Genomic DNA, 17,421 nt, shown 5'->3' with positions numbered 1-17,421 from the left:
TTTCATTTTTTTTTGAAAAGGTGGTGTCTATTTACTTGTGACCACGCTGTGTACATAATTATGATTTGAGGAGGAATAATAGGTAGTAAACAAAACTTACGTCAACTCTTGGGCTACTTTAATTTGACTAAATAATAGGATGTGATTGTCACTCTTATAGTGCATCTTTGACTCTAATATGCGCAATGTGTTTTTCCGCAACGGGTCGCGAATCATTAGATTCATCCTAGAACGTTAAATGTTGGGCCACGACCGGACCAAAATTAACGAAATACTCTTTACAAACCCCACATATAAAAATTAAGGACTTTGACAGTATGTGGTCAACACTTTGTGTTTCTTTCTATATTATTTTAGCCATTTATTGCCCATTGCTTAATAACACTTTTAAAGGATTTAGGCCTAACTTATGGATCAGCTCACGGCCAGAATTTTCACCCTTAAAGAGGGCACTGCTCGGGTAACTTAACGACCTGCTCTGTGGGATCACTGAACAAATATTCAAAACGACAGAGACTATTATTTGGCTTGAAAGAAAATATATTAAGAGCAATAAAAAGTATCAAGATTAGATCATGTAAATAAGAGAATACAAGGTGCCGAAAACGATTGTTTGACCTAATTCTCGGCATACTAACACAGACTGACATTAGTTGTTATCTTGTCATTACTTGTGATAAAACAAAAAACCATTATCAATATATATTTGTCTGTTAACGACGAAAATAATAACCTCAATAAGAAACAAAAAAATCTAATAAAACCTTTAGTGAATCTTATCACCTCTGCTTCAGTAACGAAAATACAATGTAATGTAGTTTCAATGCAATGGTTTGTGTCTCACTGCCAATTCGTTCTATACTTTGGGACCATGGATCATATTCCACTATTCGCCCAAGCACAAGTAGCCCAATAGTTGGTAGTGGGTCTTGTTGCCTATCTGCCTTATTTCTAGTTTATTTATCTTACATGCTAAAGGAGAAAAAACACAAGCTCTCCTTCCTCCAACTGTGTAGTGCTATCTCAACACGTTAGTCACTGGTTAATCCTGGTAGTGTTGTTCTGCCCCTAATTCGAAACCACCGGCCGCAGGGAGATAATCGGCCGGTAACAACCACTGTTACTATTTATTTTTTTATTGTTAATTATCGTGTAGCATTATTTTAATTTTAAGCACCAGGAATCTACTGTAAATAAGTGAATTGTAATATTATTACTTGTATTACTACTACTGTATGATCGAGGAGTTTGGCAGTGATGTTGGCACATGTCTCTTATCTTAAGTAATCTCCCCAAGGCTCTTCTGGTAATAATGTTCACTTTGATTTGGTTAATAAGGAACATCTGTACTTTTTACTCCCATTCGCTCTTACTGCACTTCCATAACTCTACCATCTTCCTTCCAGTCTTCTAGTTAACCAGTGTGACCTCACTTCCATTTTTTCCTGTTCTCTTAGTCTACAAGCTGTTTCATTTGGAAGTCTTACCAGGTAGTCTTAGAGCTCTACTTTATCAGAAAGGTTTTCCACTTTCTCGTTGAATGATATGCTGCTATGGCCTGAAATATAGATCTTTATCAGATGAGACTTCAAGTCTGTCAAAGGTTTTATCCATATTCTATGAATAAAACCTGCCTCCACTTTTCTGGTGAAGTTTAGAGAGTCATTCATGAGTATGACCCTGTCACTGTTACTGGTCGACGAGACAAGCGCATTTTTTATGTTTCGCATTCTTCTCTGAACGAATTGAATTACCCAGTTTTCACTACTGACCATTCAAACAGTACAGGGTTCAGTATGTTATACTAAAACGAGTTTGATATGCAAACAAACAAATCACGTGATAAGCACAGCCGATATAAAGTCGCGGTGGAACGGTATGTATCAGAACTATATTTTGACACTGTTTAGTATTTCGTGGGCAGTGTGATGCCACCGAAACTTGATTGCCTTTGGAAAGGGTATTATGACAGCCCTTTCTGACGCAACATATTTATGCATTCAAATGATAAATATATGTTCAGAAGAAGAATTTCAAAGAGGGATATATCCCATGTACTTAATAGCTTTGAAAAAGAAGGAATATAGATTAACTTGGGGCACTAGAACCATCTAAAAAGAAACTTACAGCAAGTCTTACTCCAGCCATGGTGAGCAAAGTGCATAGGCATAAGAATCCATTGGCACAAAGATCATTAGCAAAAGCCGTCCTCGTGCCCCAGACAACAGTATGCAAATTATTCAAAAGAAATTTCTATCTGGGAAAGTGATACAGGTTATGTGTATAAAAGCTGCTTCCAGGACATATATTTTCAACCATCGTATACCTCAAGCAGTTGGAGAATTAAATGTGTATTTATGCTAATCAATGTTAAAGCATACAAGTGAATTTCAGGATGCAGCACTTGTGGATTTATGCGTGATCAAACTGTTAAAATGGGCACTAGAAAATTGTCATCCTTTTCCCTCTAGATGGTTTGTTGAAAGCTTGTATGGGAGGGGTTGCTTTAAGCATGATAAACTTACCACAGAACATTTTTCAATAAAAACTATGCTTCAAAGCTATTTTCAAGATACATGGTCGTCACACAGAATTTCGCGCAAAGCTACACGAGGGTTACCTGCGTTAGCAGTCCCTAATTTAGCAGTGATAGACTAGAGGGAAGGCAGCTAGTTAACACCATCCACCGCCAACTCTTCGGCTACTCTTTTACCAATGAATAGTGTGACTAACCGTCACATCATAATGCTTCCACGGCTGAACGTGCAAGTATGTCCGTGTGACGGGGATTCGAACCCGTGGCCCGCAGATTGCGAGTCAAGCGCTCCAAGCATCAGGCTATGCCGGATCAATATATTTTGATAAAACTTAAAATTCTATGTAGTGTGCTAAATTTAGAAGAAACAACAAAAAAACTTTGAGCATAACACCAGAAAGAGAAGTTCGTATGCATATAAAAAAATTCTGAAATAAATATGCTTTGGTGAATCCAAGAATTTTGATATACATTTTGTGTATATCTACTGAATTTCAACATTAAAAAATTTCGGGTGCGATTGCCAAATTGTATTATGTTTTAAATACATTTTTATTTACATTATTATATAGTTTTGACAAAACTCACCTTCAATGATAAAATAGCGCAACTTTCCACTGTCTATTTCATCACTATCAGAAGCTTTAAGTTGGGTGACCACGTGATCCCTGCGCGTGTTCTATGGGAGAAAAACTTATGTGTTTTTAAACAGACTTTATTCAATATATTTTCTTATAATTTCTATAGCCGAAACTGAATATTTAAGAAGATCTAATAGCCAAATATCAATTTTCGGTTATTTTTAAGCTACTCAAGAAGCTAGTTATTTGTACAATTCTACATATATTTGGATTGTTTAGTGTCAGATATTCAATAATCTTTAATAAAATGGGTAAACAATCCTGAAGTATAACAACTAGGTTATTACATATATTAGAGCTGTCCTTGCATAATGTCAACGAGCAAGATGTCTGAAAATTATATTTTCAATACACTAAGGTAAAATATGTAGGAAAAGATATGACTCAGATAATACATTTAAATACTTCAAATTTTTCTCATCTTGTTTACTCCATTTCTTCTTCAGAATAATCGGATATTTTGTACTTAAGTCGCATCTAAAAGTGCGACACGAACAAATATTATTATGAATCATTTGTGCTTTTTGAGTCATTAGAAAAACCAGCAGAACCGTATGATATGTTTTAGATATTTTCTTCACTTAGTTTCGCTTTCAAGAGCACCCGTGATTTATTGAGAATGAAGTAGTTTTATTAGCCGCCGCATAGCGGCTCATAGAGTGGCTCAAGTACAAACTTTTAGCTCATAGCTCCGTCATCTCTTGACCAATTTGAGATCCAATTACAGTTTTGGACTCAGGAGGTCAAACTCTTTCGACTGATATCTTTCACCATGCCCAAGGTCTCATGAAATACAACTTCGATGACGAGGAACCCACTTTGAGACTAATGATGGTTGGAGACGGCTTGAAGAAAAACTTTAATATAAGTTTAAGATAACAGCAAATGTACAACGTTTCGACAAGGTGATAATGATGACAAAACCTTGTCGAAACGTTGTACATTTGCTTTTATGTTAAACTTATATTAAAGTTTTTCTTCAAGCCGTCTCCAACCATTATTAATCTCTTGGAATAGTTTACTCTAATCAATCCTACCTAAAACAATTTCAATTTTTAGCATTGGGGCTGCGAAAAGTGATTTGAAGTGGTAAGGTGACTGAAATTCATCAGCGCATCACGAGCTTAATGGCCAAGCACAAGAAGAATGGAAGTCTCCAAATTACACGCAGAGGTATTCAAGAACTTTTTAGAACCACCTTGGTAGATATTGTGCAGAAAGCCAAGTACAATATTATGCCTGTAGCCGCTGCTTTCATAGTGTTTCTGTCTGCTCATCCTACTGCTGACTGTCGTGATGCTTCGACTTTCCCTACTAAATTGCAATGAAATCGTTCGTATCTCAGTTGGAAGCTAAACATAGAGAGGTGATAGCAGAAGCATAAAATGTTGGCAATGGCTTAATTAATGATGCCGAGAATGTGGCTTTATTGAGATATACTGAATTTACTCCCAACGGGTAGACCTTAATACTAGCTAGTTTGGAGACTTGAGGATGCTGTATTTCACTTGAATATTTATCAATTAACAAACGAAAACTTGTCTCGGAGTTGTCTCGAAAAGATGCGTCCAAAACCACCCTCTTTTGGAGTTTCTGGATGGAATTTGCTTTTAATATTCATACAATTGTAATGTAAAGACACCCCTTGTCTCCTGAGGGACGTGTTAAAACTTATATACTATTAACATATTATTATTAGCTTGGCATTTATGCCATAGTAAACAAAAAGTAGTTTAATTATATTTTGAATCTGAATAACTAAAACCCTCGTGACATTTGCAGTAAAAGGATGCCTGTGATTCACTCTTTTTGCAAATTATAGATAGCATTTGATCCTACATTTTGGTCAAAATGTTTGCACTCTGTTCTATATTGCTGTTATTTTATACATGCGTGGAGAAGTTTTTGAGAAAATGCCCGAGTAGTAACAGAGAAGGTAGTGTATGATCGGATAAACATGTACGAGTTGTTATTCTGGCCTGTATTAGTTGTTGTGAGCATTTGTTTGTTAAAATACACCTGTCTTGTATAAGTTTTTCGTAACAGATCAACGCTTTGTTCAGATAATTTCTCTGTACTTGGTGTAGAGTCATCTCTCGACACGTGCCAGAAGTTATAGGGCGCCAAATAGTTCGACTGCCGAGAAACTGTATGAAGCAAACGGACATTGCCAGAACAGAAGGGTACCCCATTGTATTTTTTCCAGAATACTGAAACGTCATCAGATTACAGGAAACGTTTTTCCAGGAAAGTCTACTGGTAGACGCTGAAAAACTACTGCTCGAGATGACCGTGTTTTGATCAGGTTAACACGTCAAGGTCGAAATAAGTTTTGCAACACCTTACGACAGGAATGACATGAACACATTCATTCCAGGGTATCCAGAAGAACAGTGAATAGGAGATTGAACAAACAATGTTATTTTGCAAGAAAGACTATCTGCAAACCGATATTAACCAGAATTCACCGCCGTCACCGTGTTACTTGAGCAAAACAGCGTGCTAACTTACAGTTAGGACACTAGCAATATATCATCACTTCAGATGAGCCCTGTTTCTGGTTTGTTAAAACTGATGGTAGGATTCGTGTTCGTCGTTTGCCTGGAGAGCAGATGATAGAAGACTGTCTTACCTATAGAGAACACACAGGAGGTAGTAAGTACAGTAAATGCTTTGGCAGCTATTCATCATGATATTCAAAACCTCAGGGAAACGTCAATGGCACCTCCTACAGGCAGCACATGGAGACGATATTTCTGGCATATGCTAGAGCAAGGTTTGACAATAACTTTGTGTTCCAGGATAATAATGCCACTCCCTACAGAGCACGTATTGTACAGGAGTATCTCGACCAGGAGAAAATTACAAGATTGTCATGGCCAGCAAAGTCTCCAGATTGTAATCCTATTGAGAACTGTTGGACAGAACTGGACCTGAAAATTGCTAACCACGACCTTAGAGCAGCTACTGTAACTGAGTTTCAGCGACTTCTAGTGACAAGTTGAGATGAAATCACGGTGGATTACATCAATAATCTCATCGACAGTATGCCACGTCGCCTTGAGGAGTTTATTAGAGTACGAGGAGGTTTAACAAAGTATTGGATTTTTAATATGGACTGATATGAGGTTACAGACGCTATTTATGATGTTATATTTTGCCATTATACATATTCTTGTAAGGTTTTGTTGTGACAGATGAAATATTGAATTGGACATCTTTTTACAGGTGTCTGATAAAATTGTTTGCTTTTCTAATATATCGTTCATGATGTCCATAAAACCTGTCTCATTATACAAATTACCTCTGTAGATGTTTAATATAACGTGCATTTTTCAGTTTGAAAGTGCTGAGTGTATTTGTATTCCATCTCAATAATAATTATTATTTGATACAAAATATGCAAACACTTTGGCCAAAACTGTATATATATATTGCGTGGAAAGTGTCTCCCCTATCATATTCTATTTGTATTTTTAAAAATTAAATTAAAGCCAGTTTTTCGTATGAACATACTTTGTTCATAAAATATATTTTGCCACTAACTAAGCCCTATTGATATAATGGAATATGTTAGCTATATTTTAGTAATTCATAGAAAGTCAAAGCTATACGGAGTATACTGAGCCCTGACTCTTATTCATCACATAAATAAGTTTTCACTGTGCTACTACTGTTGTACAGGTTATTTTCCTTTCAATAGCTCCTCAGGAAATTATCATCAAATATTCACATATTTTTTATTTAACACTTTCTAATGGTGAATATATTTGCTGGACATCGAAACTGAGATTAAATTATAAATTATTTCACTTCTTGTTTTCATAATAGATATTTGGAAGAGTTGATTTTGCATTACAATAAATATATATACAATAAATAAATACATTACAATAAATATATATACAATAATTAAATACATTACAATAAATATATATACAATAAATAAATACATTACAATAAATATATATACAATAAATAAATACATTACAATAAATATATATATACAATAAATAAATACATTACAATAAATATATATATATATACCACAACGGGATATAAAAAACGGGAAACAATTTTAAACTTACTTCTTTTACTTCCACTATATACCCTTGTTTCTCAAATACAGGTTCGTTGTCATTTTCATCTTCCACGAGAATCTTAACCTTAACAGAACTAGCACATCTTTGATTACTGGCCGTGACCTGGTGAAGTAAAACCGTAAAAACACAATGAAGAGCTAGGAAACAAGTCTCCGTAATATCTGTGTTTTTATCAGATAAATCGCATCATAATACATATCAAAGATATAAAAATAGGCTATTTTTATAATTTTGTGAATTAATTCAAATAAATAACTACCTCACCTAATACGATGTTGTATAAAATTTTCATCTCATTTTAAATACCATTAAAAACGTCTTACCATTAAGGTATAAATTCCTTGTAAGATCGGTGGCATTGTGTCCCTGTCCAACGGTCTTTTGACTCTTATAAAAACACTAAGTGGATTTCGAGAATCAACATAGAAGTTTTCAAGAGAATTATCCTCCGTTATAGAATAAGAAACCTAGAAATAATAACTACTCATCAAATAAAGGCTGGAAATCATTACTATTCAATGTTCTGAAATAATAGTTTTATATAAATTGTAAAGAAAATTAATACTTTTATCTTGATGTTACATAAAAATTAGCAATATTACTTTCAAACTATAAACTTCTTTAGAAAATAAATGAAACGAAGCACCCAATTTAAATTATGAAACAATTCAACGGTAAATTTCCTAAAAAATGGAGATGAATAAATAAAAAAATGCATCATAGCATATATGCAACATGATTGCCTAGTGGGCGGTTTACAACCGTCTTTTGTCATTCCATATGCTATTTCGGTAAGGAAAATTGGATTGCGTTTATTTTTAAGCAACGGAGACTGACTGTAATGCATTGCTAGCAAAAATGTTTTGTTTTCGATGTAATGGGTGCATCCAGCACATTTAGAATGCTCTATCGTTAAGTAGCCACGGATATTTTTTCGCTGATTGCCACCGTTTCTTGTCATTTTACTGAGTGCCAGAAAAGACTGCTACTGAAAAGAGTGCTTTTTGACACTTGTCATTTCTAAAAGAAGTGTCCAAGAAGAGTTATACAATTCAGTTCACTTCGACATACTACAATAAAATCATGCATGTATATAATACCAAAATAACAAAAAATAAACACCAAATAACAACAAATATATACTCGAACACATTCTTTTCTTCAAGTTTTTTTTTCCGCTCACGCTCATATCTTTATTTCAATCAGTCGACGGAGGAAGTCCCATTCTTTCGTGAAACTCCCTCACAAAAAGAAACATTTTTGTTCTTAATTCGTTTTTATTTTCTCAGGATGACCGTTCAGCACATACTAAGACTAATGGATCGATTTTAATATCGCTGTCAAGTTTTAGGAATTGCAAAAAGTTAATAATTTTCCTGTAATGTACTTTTTAAAAGAAGCATTTTGATATATAATTTTTTTTCTACGAATAATCGCTCAGGAGATACAGAGTCTGACAGACAGACAGTCGACATTTGGCTATTATATAAATATAGTATAATAGAATATATAATATAGATAATATTAAAGGTTTATTAATTTTTTCAAAACTTTGTTATCACTATTTTAAAATGAGTAAATCGAACTAATCTATACGTACTTTTCGATGTTTTTCTGCGTCTTCAACTTGAATGTTCGGAAGCACTATTGAATCTGGAGGGGTGTTTTCTTTTACTGTGGCATAGTACTCTGAAAACGGGAAGCTTGGACATTTACTGTTCCTGTCGGACATTCGAACAATCATCTAAAAAGAAACATATTCATATAGAAATGTACATTATGTTAGTATAGCAATTAATTGGAACGAATCTCAATCTATCTAAACAGTGTTGTGGTTGTTTCATAATATATTATAGTATACTAGTTTCTATGCAATGTCAAGTTATAGTGTTCCATTTCTTGAATAACAGTATGTTACTTTCCTCAATGTCGAGGCATACACAGTGTTGCTGTTGTGTTTTGTTAAACATTTATCTTTGCACATGAAAAGCCTACGTGTAGAAAGGGAAAATGTTTGAAGACTATCGAAAGAGAATTAAAGACTTGATAATAAAATAATTTACTGTCAATCAACAAGGACCTATAAAGTCTAGCCTAATTAGGACTGATTAACCAACCTTAAGCTTATATAAGTCTGATTATAATTTAAAGTAACAGCCTCAAGTTAATTTTTGTAGTTCTATCGTTTCCTCAGGTATAAGCACCTTCATCCACAAATATTACAGAACTTAATTTCTAAATTAAAATGAAAACAGGAAACTGTTGTCATATCTGATAAAACCAACTTTGCCGAAACGTGGTAAAACTTTATAAATCAAAGCTTCTCGGAGTGTACTCAGATTTAAATAGTGGTTAATTAGAATCTACAGCTAAAGTTTTAAACGTTTTATGGTTTAAAAAATTACATAGAGTTTTATCCATTTTCGTTTGTAAGATAAGTTCTTTTCATTACTTGTCTCCTTTAAATAAATTAAAATATTACAGTCCGTATTTTTTACAATTTATTGTGCCCTATGTATTTATCTTCTCTACTTATGTTGCCATGTTTTTCTAACTCAATAACTAAGTCCTGGAATAATGTTATAGAAAACAATCCGTGTCTCATTCTTTACGCAAACGTAAGGTTTATAAGTTACACCAATCTGTTTGAACTTAATAAACATAAACGATGCATCACGTCTTTAAAGTGCAACTAAGGGAAAGTGGTCTAAAATAAAATATGTATGAGAAAAGTTTATAATTACAATTTCTATGTTGGAATTAGGAAAATATATCTTTAAGAAGTGAAATCGAACTGAGGATCTCTCTCCTTTTTTTCTATTTTTTTTACATTCACATATGGATAGCTTAAAATAAACTCAGCTCACCCCAGCTTCGGCTACACGACGTGGATCATTTTGATTAGTTGCAGTTACTAAGAAGTGATACAGGGCACTTTCCTGGACATCCAGCTTGCTTGTTGTTACAATAATTCCCTGTGCAGTTAGTAAAATATTATCTACATTAACAATAAAAATGTACTGTTTCTTAATGAAAATATTTAAAAATTTTAAACTTACACTTATCTAATATACTAAAAGAAAGATTCATTTACTTTCTGTGACGAAATCAGCCTTCCAATTTGTTTTAAATACACTAAGTAGAAATATTTATCATTAGTTGACTAGTTGGTTGTATAGCTAATAATACATTAAGATATGCAATTGTTTCTAAACTTATTTCACCATCTGTATTTCTAACTAAAATACATCTTTTCTATGGCTATAGGGACTTTTCAACGAATAACAATAAACATTTAGTTTATTAACATGATTGCCTTGAATAGAATATAGACATATTCAGGTAAATTTAACACTTTTAAAATCCGTTGTTTCGGTTTCTCTATAGGAGATTTATTCATTCTAGGCTAGAGAGTTATACCGCTTTTATGAATATAACATAACTACACTTTGTTAACTAGGTATTTCGAAACTCTGGCAGAGTAAATCTAATACCGTTTCATAATCAATGGAGAATTCTTTCACTTTTCCTCCGTTTGACTTTGTGATATTGTACCAAACGAGGTCTCCATTGGGTACAGCAGCCCGTACTCTCATGATGGTTTCTCCTGGTTCCAAAACATTGTCCACTTCTGTTGAATATTGGATTGAAGTAAATACAGGGGTGAGTTCAGTGATGCTGTCTTTGTAAACTTCAACTACAATTTGTGTGGAACTGAAAAATGTACGAAAAGTTAAATTAGAAATTGCAATAAACTATTTCACACAACCTTCACTGAACACCTAATTCTGTTAAAACTCGAACATTGTTTTTGCACCTGCAGAACCTAAAGGCATGTTGCTAAATAGAACACTTCGAATCACATACATCATTTACGAATACAAGTAATTAAAATAATCTTCTGGTGTACTTGTTTTGTGTCCCTGAATGTCAAAACAACATTTGCATTTTAAATGCAGTTATTTTTTTAGATATTACTTTTTTCTCATTTAAAAATCCTATTTCTCATATTACCATTTCTACAAAAAATTGATGGGTATTTCGAGAAAACTTATTATTGAGTTGAAGCACCTGAGATTGGTATAGAATTTTCACGTAAATTTAAAACCCGAATTTTAGCTTCTTATATATATTGTCGTTACGTTGGGAAATAATAAGCTGTACCATATACATTTTATGTCATCTTAAAGGTATGTTATCTTACCTACTAAGAGGCACAGTAGAGCTGTCGTACGCCACAATATTCAACGTTTCAATGATGGGGGAGAGAGACTGCTTTGGTATGATCTGACCAGTGTTGGACTCAATCGTGAAAAGCGGACTAGGAGGGGAAATTTCATAGTTTATTTTGTTATTTCCTGCTACAGAGCTGTCTTTGTCCACAGCTTCTACCTTGTAAATGACTTCAGACGGGGAGGTCGATAGTGGCACTCGTAGAAATCGAGGGAGTGAAAGGAAAACGGGAGCATTGTCATTCACATCGTTTACAGTAATCTGTAAAAAAGGCAGTTTGGTCTTTAAAAAGATCATGAACAACACTTAAATATACTACAAAAATGTAGTTAATTTTAGAACGCCTGAATCATTAAAAAACAGGTTTTGAAAACGCCGTATATAGGATGAATAATTTGATGGTTTATTTATGATGAAGGTTATCATTAACTTTATATGTACGTAAAAATAACACGAGGTGTTATACAAATATTTCAATTTCAAATAAGGAATAAACTATACTGCGCACAATTTTATAAATCCAAAGGTTTTGGTACAAATGTCAAGAAAATAAATGTAGTAAAACAAGAACGTACTAGTAATTATTTTAGAGTTACTGAATAGAAATGGACATTTGGAGATTTACTCTCACTCTGAAAAATTCAAATTTGCATCTTTAGAGAAAAAAACGCGCTTGTGAAGAAATAAGAAACAAAAATGACGCAGATTTTAAATCGTATTATTAAACCCTGCTTCTACAAGCTTTAATAAACGAGATTAAAGGAGGCAAAATAACCAAATCTCCTAACTATATTACAAAACTAGTAAAAATTGTTAATTTAAAAAGGGGGAATAGAGAACGTCAAAAAAAGCATAGAAACACTTCTGCATTTTCAGGTGTTTTTGGTCCGAATGTTCAATTAAAGTTTTGAGCAAATTTCTGTGCGATCCTTATTACGAACCACTATCGTGGTTCATGATAACTTAGATTTCAAATATTGCTGTCCTCCGGATGAAAGCGTTTACATCTTACGTTAAGTTAGTATCAGACACATGCTGCTTAGCTATTTAAGTTGTACGCATAGAAAAAATAAAAACAAAATTATTATCGTGATTATTATTTTTGAATTAATTGTAATCCTAAGAACAAGGTTTTTCTAATGTGTGAAATAAATTACTAAACCTACAAAACAAATCAAACTAAAATTGTATTTAAGGATTAAAATTTTTGTAAAAGTAGTTGCCAAATACGTATAATGAACGCAAGGTTTTACAATAACACATTTATACTACTTACGAAAGCTTAGCTCATTTTAATTTTTTTCAGCCCTAATATATAGGATGTATATACAGGATGTTCCAAAAAGTATTGTTTGTTACAGACAGGAACATCACGAGGAACGAATTTAAAAGAAGGTAATGTTGAGTAACAAAATTTGGTATTGGTCATGATTAAAAATATTCGTTGATTGTTAAAAAGTTCTTTTCACTTTTTAAATATTTCTAAATACATGCTTCCAGTTAAGCGAATCTTTCAACAAGTTTCAGTTATATCTGAACATATAAACACACTATAGTAATACTTATCTTATTTTGGAACATTCGTCCAACTTTTTAAAATTTAATTAAGTTCAGTAATAAGAAAATTACAATTCTTAAGAATCTTCAATACTATACACTACATTTGCATCTATAGATAATGTATTATTTGTTATATTCCAATTTATAGTTGGTTTACTAATACCAACTACAACATCGTGAGTTATTAACAAACTCGTACTCAATGTAATAAATACCCTAGAAACACTCCCAACACCGAATTCATAGTCATTATTTTGACTGAACCCTGACATACACATCAAACATGACACTAAATTCTAACTGGAGGTAAATATATGATTTAGGGTAATACATCATTGACGGACTATGTTAAATATCAAGAATTAATGCTAGATGTCAAGGTGACTGACATTTTTATAGCAAACTATGATGTTCATTCGTTTACTGAATAAGAGACTTACGTACTTCGTCGCCCTATAATTCGATTAACTCGATTTTTTTGGTACAAAACTTTCATAATAACGTAGTAGGAAGCAAAGAAAAAATGAACAAGTAAATGTAGATTATTATATAGATTTATTTACCGTTAGAAAATAAGTCTTTCTTTTTCATATTTATTATACACACGTAAGGCGAGATGTTTACTCTCGCAGTATCAAAATTTGATAGAGAGAGATGTTATATACAAAGCATTACTTACGAAATGAGATTACAATTACGTTTTCTGCACATGCAACTCTTTATTTAACTATATATATAATGTCGAATACTTTAAACCCATGGAAGACTCTTGGGCCAGGAGGTGTAGTAAAAGGTGAATAAAAATTGTAATTTCTTTCTCTAAATCGTATATAGTGGATACAGGTCATTAAACAAAACGTTATAATTTTCCCTATGATAAAAAGTTCTACCTGAACAATTGCCGTTGAAAATTGAGGTTCGTTGGCTTTGTCTCTGGCTTCCACAACTAGTTCTAAATACTTTATGTCTTCGTAATCTAAAGGGCTGACTAAAAGAATTGCCCCCGTTTGACGGTCAATCCTAAAGACTTGTCTTCGCGTGGCTCTCAGTATTCTATATACAACGTTTCCAGCTTTTCCTTTATCAGTATCTGTGGCATGTACGGTCAACAAAACTATGTTGTCCACGTTTTCATCAACGGCTACCATATAAGCAAATTGGTCAAATTCCGGCTGATGATTTTGTATGTTTGATATTCGAATGATTAGAGATGCTTTACCAATATTGGAGCCTATCCCGTGATCCTGAGCATATACTTCCATTTCAAAAGAAGTGTTTTTCTCTACGTAGTTCGGTAACGTTGATGCCAAGCGAACGAGGCCGCTTTGAGGGTCAATTTCAAAAAGACCGTGTGTGTTTTTAATCCAATAGGTCACTTCTCCGTTGTTATCTGCATCTGGATCTGACGCATGAATCTGAATAATAGATCTCCCTACCTTGGATTCTTGAGGGATGTTGAGAACATAGTGAGTTTTTTCAAATTTCGGAGCATTATCATTCTCATCTAACACTTCGACAGTAACAGGAGCTCTTGCCTCAAATTTTCCATCAAAGACGAACAAAGAAAACTCGTATGATGTTTTTTGTTCCCGATCCAACACTTCTTTAGTGCAAACTTCTCCTGATCTGGAATCTATAACGAATGGTATGTTTTTGTTGTCTAGAGCAAATTTCATTTCGTCAACAGAATCCCTGCTGTCTGCCTTTACCTATAGTAGAAACATTACTGAAACTTTTCTTTTAAGTGAAACATCAAGACACAAAAAAATACCTAAAAAATCTAAAATAATGAAATATTGTATGATACGTTATTTTTCAAAAACATTTAATCATTCTTACGTAATCAGCTAGTATCATTCACATCTCTTTCTTTAAAACAAAAGCCAACAGTTCTATTCATATTATCACTGCATTTATTTGACATAATTTGGAAATTAAAAATAAAAATTTGATTCCCATGATAAATGTAAATCCTAATAACTACATGTCCAACCTTATTGTTTTATAGCAAACTTCTTACATTTAAACATCATCAAGATGTCATCAGCTCCCATTTATTTATACCAAAATACATTTAAATAAATTAAAATAGCAGGTATCACATACTCAAAGTAGCAGGATTTTCAGAGTATTATTTATTAACTACAGTTGAACTTTAGAACATACGTATTAGAATGCTAAGTGTAAGAAATTAAACCATATATAACTATACCGTTAAAAAACAATATCCAGCAGGAAGGTTTTCTTGGAAAGATACTGAATAAGCAGGTTTTGAAAACACTGGCGGATGATCATTGGTATCCCGGATATCGATCACCACGGTAGCCAATCCGAAAAGAGGGCTAGCATGAGCTGAAAATTGAAATATGTGGTATTTCATTACACTATGTTAAGTACATTTATACACTATGTTAAGTACATTTATACACTATGTTAAGTACATTTATAAGGTGATGTTTATATACTTCATAAACAAGAATGCGTGAATTTAAATGTTCTTAAGTTATTCGTTTTAATGATATTTCAAACAGTTTACTTGTTTCGAATTTTAAGAAATCTGAAACAACCTGATTTTTTATTAGTAACAGCCTGCTACGAATAATACAGCAGACCTAGAATTACATAATCACATAGATTGACGTAATGTTACTGAGTAATAAGCACATCAATCAGAGCAGATTGAATACACACAAAGAAAAAAGAGTGTATCATTCTGTAGAATGATAAGTACATGTGACAGAGAAGAGCTGTTGGTATAATTCATTAATAACAGATTACAGTGAGAACATTCTAGAAAGTAATAAGTACTTTGATAAATCTGGACTACTCGAGGGCCATCTGCACAAGACCATTCCTAATTATCTAGTGGGAAGATAGCTTGTCAAACGTACCCACCGTCAACTTTTCGGCTATTCTTTATCTAACCAGATAGTAGGATTTGACCATCAATCTGATAGCCAACCCACTTCTCTAACCAGATAGTAGGATTTGACCATCAATCTGATAGCCAACCCACTTCTCTAACCAGATAGTAGGATTTGACCATCAATCTGATAGCCAACCCACTTCTCTAACCAGATAGTAGGATTTGACCATCAATCTGATAGCCAACCCACTTCTCTAATCAGATAGTAGGATTTTACCATCAATCTGATAGCCAACCCACTTCTCTAACCAGATAGTAGGATTTGACCATCAATCTGATAGCAAACCCACTTCTCTAACCAGATAGTAGGATTTGACCTTCAATCTGATAGCAAACCCACTTCTCTAACCAGATAGTAGGATTTGACCATCAATCTGATAGCAAACCCACTTCTCTAACCAGATAGTAGGATTTGACCATCAATCTGATAGCCAACCCACTTCTCTAACCAGATAGTAGGATTTGACCTTCAATCTGATAGCCAACCCACTTCTCTAACCAGATAGTAGGATTTGACCATCAATCTGATAGCCAACCCAAAATGTGGAGCGAATTTATATTGCAACAAGCCGCGAACCCCGATTCATCAGATTTACAGTTCGAGGACGCAAACCACTAGGGTCAACAACAACGAATTCGACTTACATTGAAAACGAAAGTAGTGCAAAATCCACTTAAATCTCCAGGAAAGATATTTTTCTTAAAATCAGGTCTTATGAAATACGAAAATAACTTACAGTCTTTCGCTTGCACCAACAATACGTAGTTTTTCTTTTTATCATAGTCCAATGTATGGGCTGAGGATCTGTTTACTCGAATATTTCCATTTATAGCATCAATATAGAAAACTCCTTCCTCGTTACCACTTGTAATACTGTATGTCACTGTGTTGTTCTGGAGGTCCCTGTCTGTGGCTGCAACCTTAATTAGGTTATACACAAAATATATGTTTGACAGAATCGTACACTACCAGAAGTACATTAACTTATCAAACAAGTCCTTATATAATGCGTATTGTTTATAGTCCTTAGAAAAATCAAGGTAAATTAGAAACAAAAATCAATCATAAATAATGTATATCAAATATCAAAGACATATACAAAATGTCAATCATAGTACAAAACTATACAGATGCCCTATGATAGATATAGAGACAATCTGACAGGCGGATATTTCGAGGACAATCGCAGTGTATTGTATTAAACATACAATTTTTCATTCCAACAAAATGTAAAACTCTATTTATAAACTTAAAAAGTCCAACTATAGTTTTGGTATAGTAGTTAATGATTAAAGAATATATTCTCGCTCAAAATATGCTTACTTTCTGAAGTATGTTAGGTTATCTACTTTAAAGGAAAATCTATCAAACATAATTGATATGACCTACAGGAAGGCTGCATAACTCATTTAAACGTTAAA

At 33.4% G+C, this 17,421-nt stretch overlaps 1 protein-coding gene across 1 annotated transcript in view; it reads right to left on the bottom strand.

Moving 5' to 3' along the window:
- Positions 1 to 17,421, bottom strand: part of LOC106461637 (protocadherin Fat 4-like) — a gene marked incomplete at its 3' end in the record, with an annotated part of 101,360 nt that overhangs the window by 21,852 nt on the left and 62,087 nt on the right. The window contains exons 22-31 of the mRNA XM_013921475.1: positions 16,737 to 16,920; positions 15,286 to 15,425; positions 13,964 to 14,782; positions 11,485 to 11,774; positions 10,775 to 10,994; positions 10,148 to 10,255; positions 8,881 to 9,024; positions 7,604 to 7,747; positions 7,266 to 7,382; positions 3,125 to 3,215 (exon numbers count right to left, since the gene is read on the bottom strand). Coding sequence (XP_013776929.1) covers positions 3,125 to 3,215; positions 7,266 to 7,382; positions 7,604 to 7,747; positions 8,881 to 9,024; positions 10,148 to 10,255; positions 10,775 to 10,994; positions 11,485 to 11,774; positions 13,964 to 14,782; positions 15,286 to 15,425; positions 16,737 to 16,920 — 2,257 coding nt within the window. The remainder of the gene's footprint in view (positions 1 to 3,124; positions 3,216 to 7,265; positions 7,383 to 7,603; positions 7,748 to 8,880; positions 9,025 to 10,147; positions 10,256 to 10,774; positions 10,995 to 11,484; positions 11,775 to 13,963; positions 14,783 to 15,285; positions 15,426 to 16,736; positions 16,921 to 17,421) is intronic.

This window comes from Limulus polyphemus, unplaced genomic scaffold (genome assembly GCF_000517525.1).
Source record: "Limulus polyphemus unplaced genomic scaffold, Limulus_polyphemus-2.1.2 Scaffold1002, whole genome shotgun sequence".
In the NCBI taxonomy this organism is placed as follows: domain Eukaryota; kingdom Metazoa; phylum Arthropoda; class Merostomata; order Xiphosura; family Limulidae; genus Limulus; species Limulus polyphemus.
Note: the sequence above shows the minus strand (reverse complement) of the source record. Positions and strands in the feature narration are given on the sequence as shown.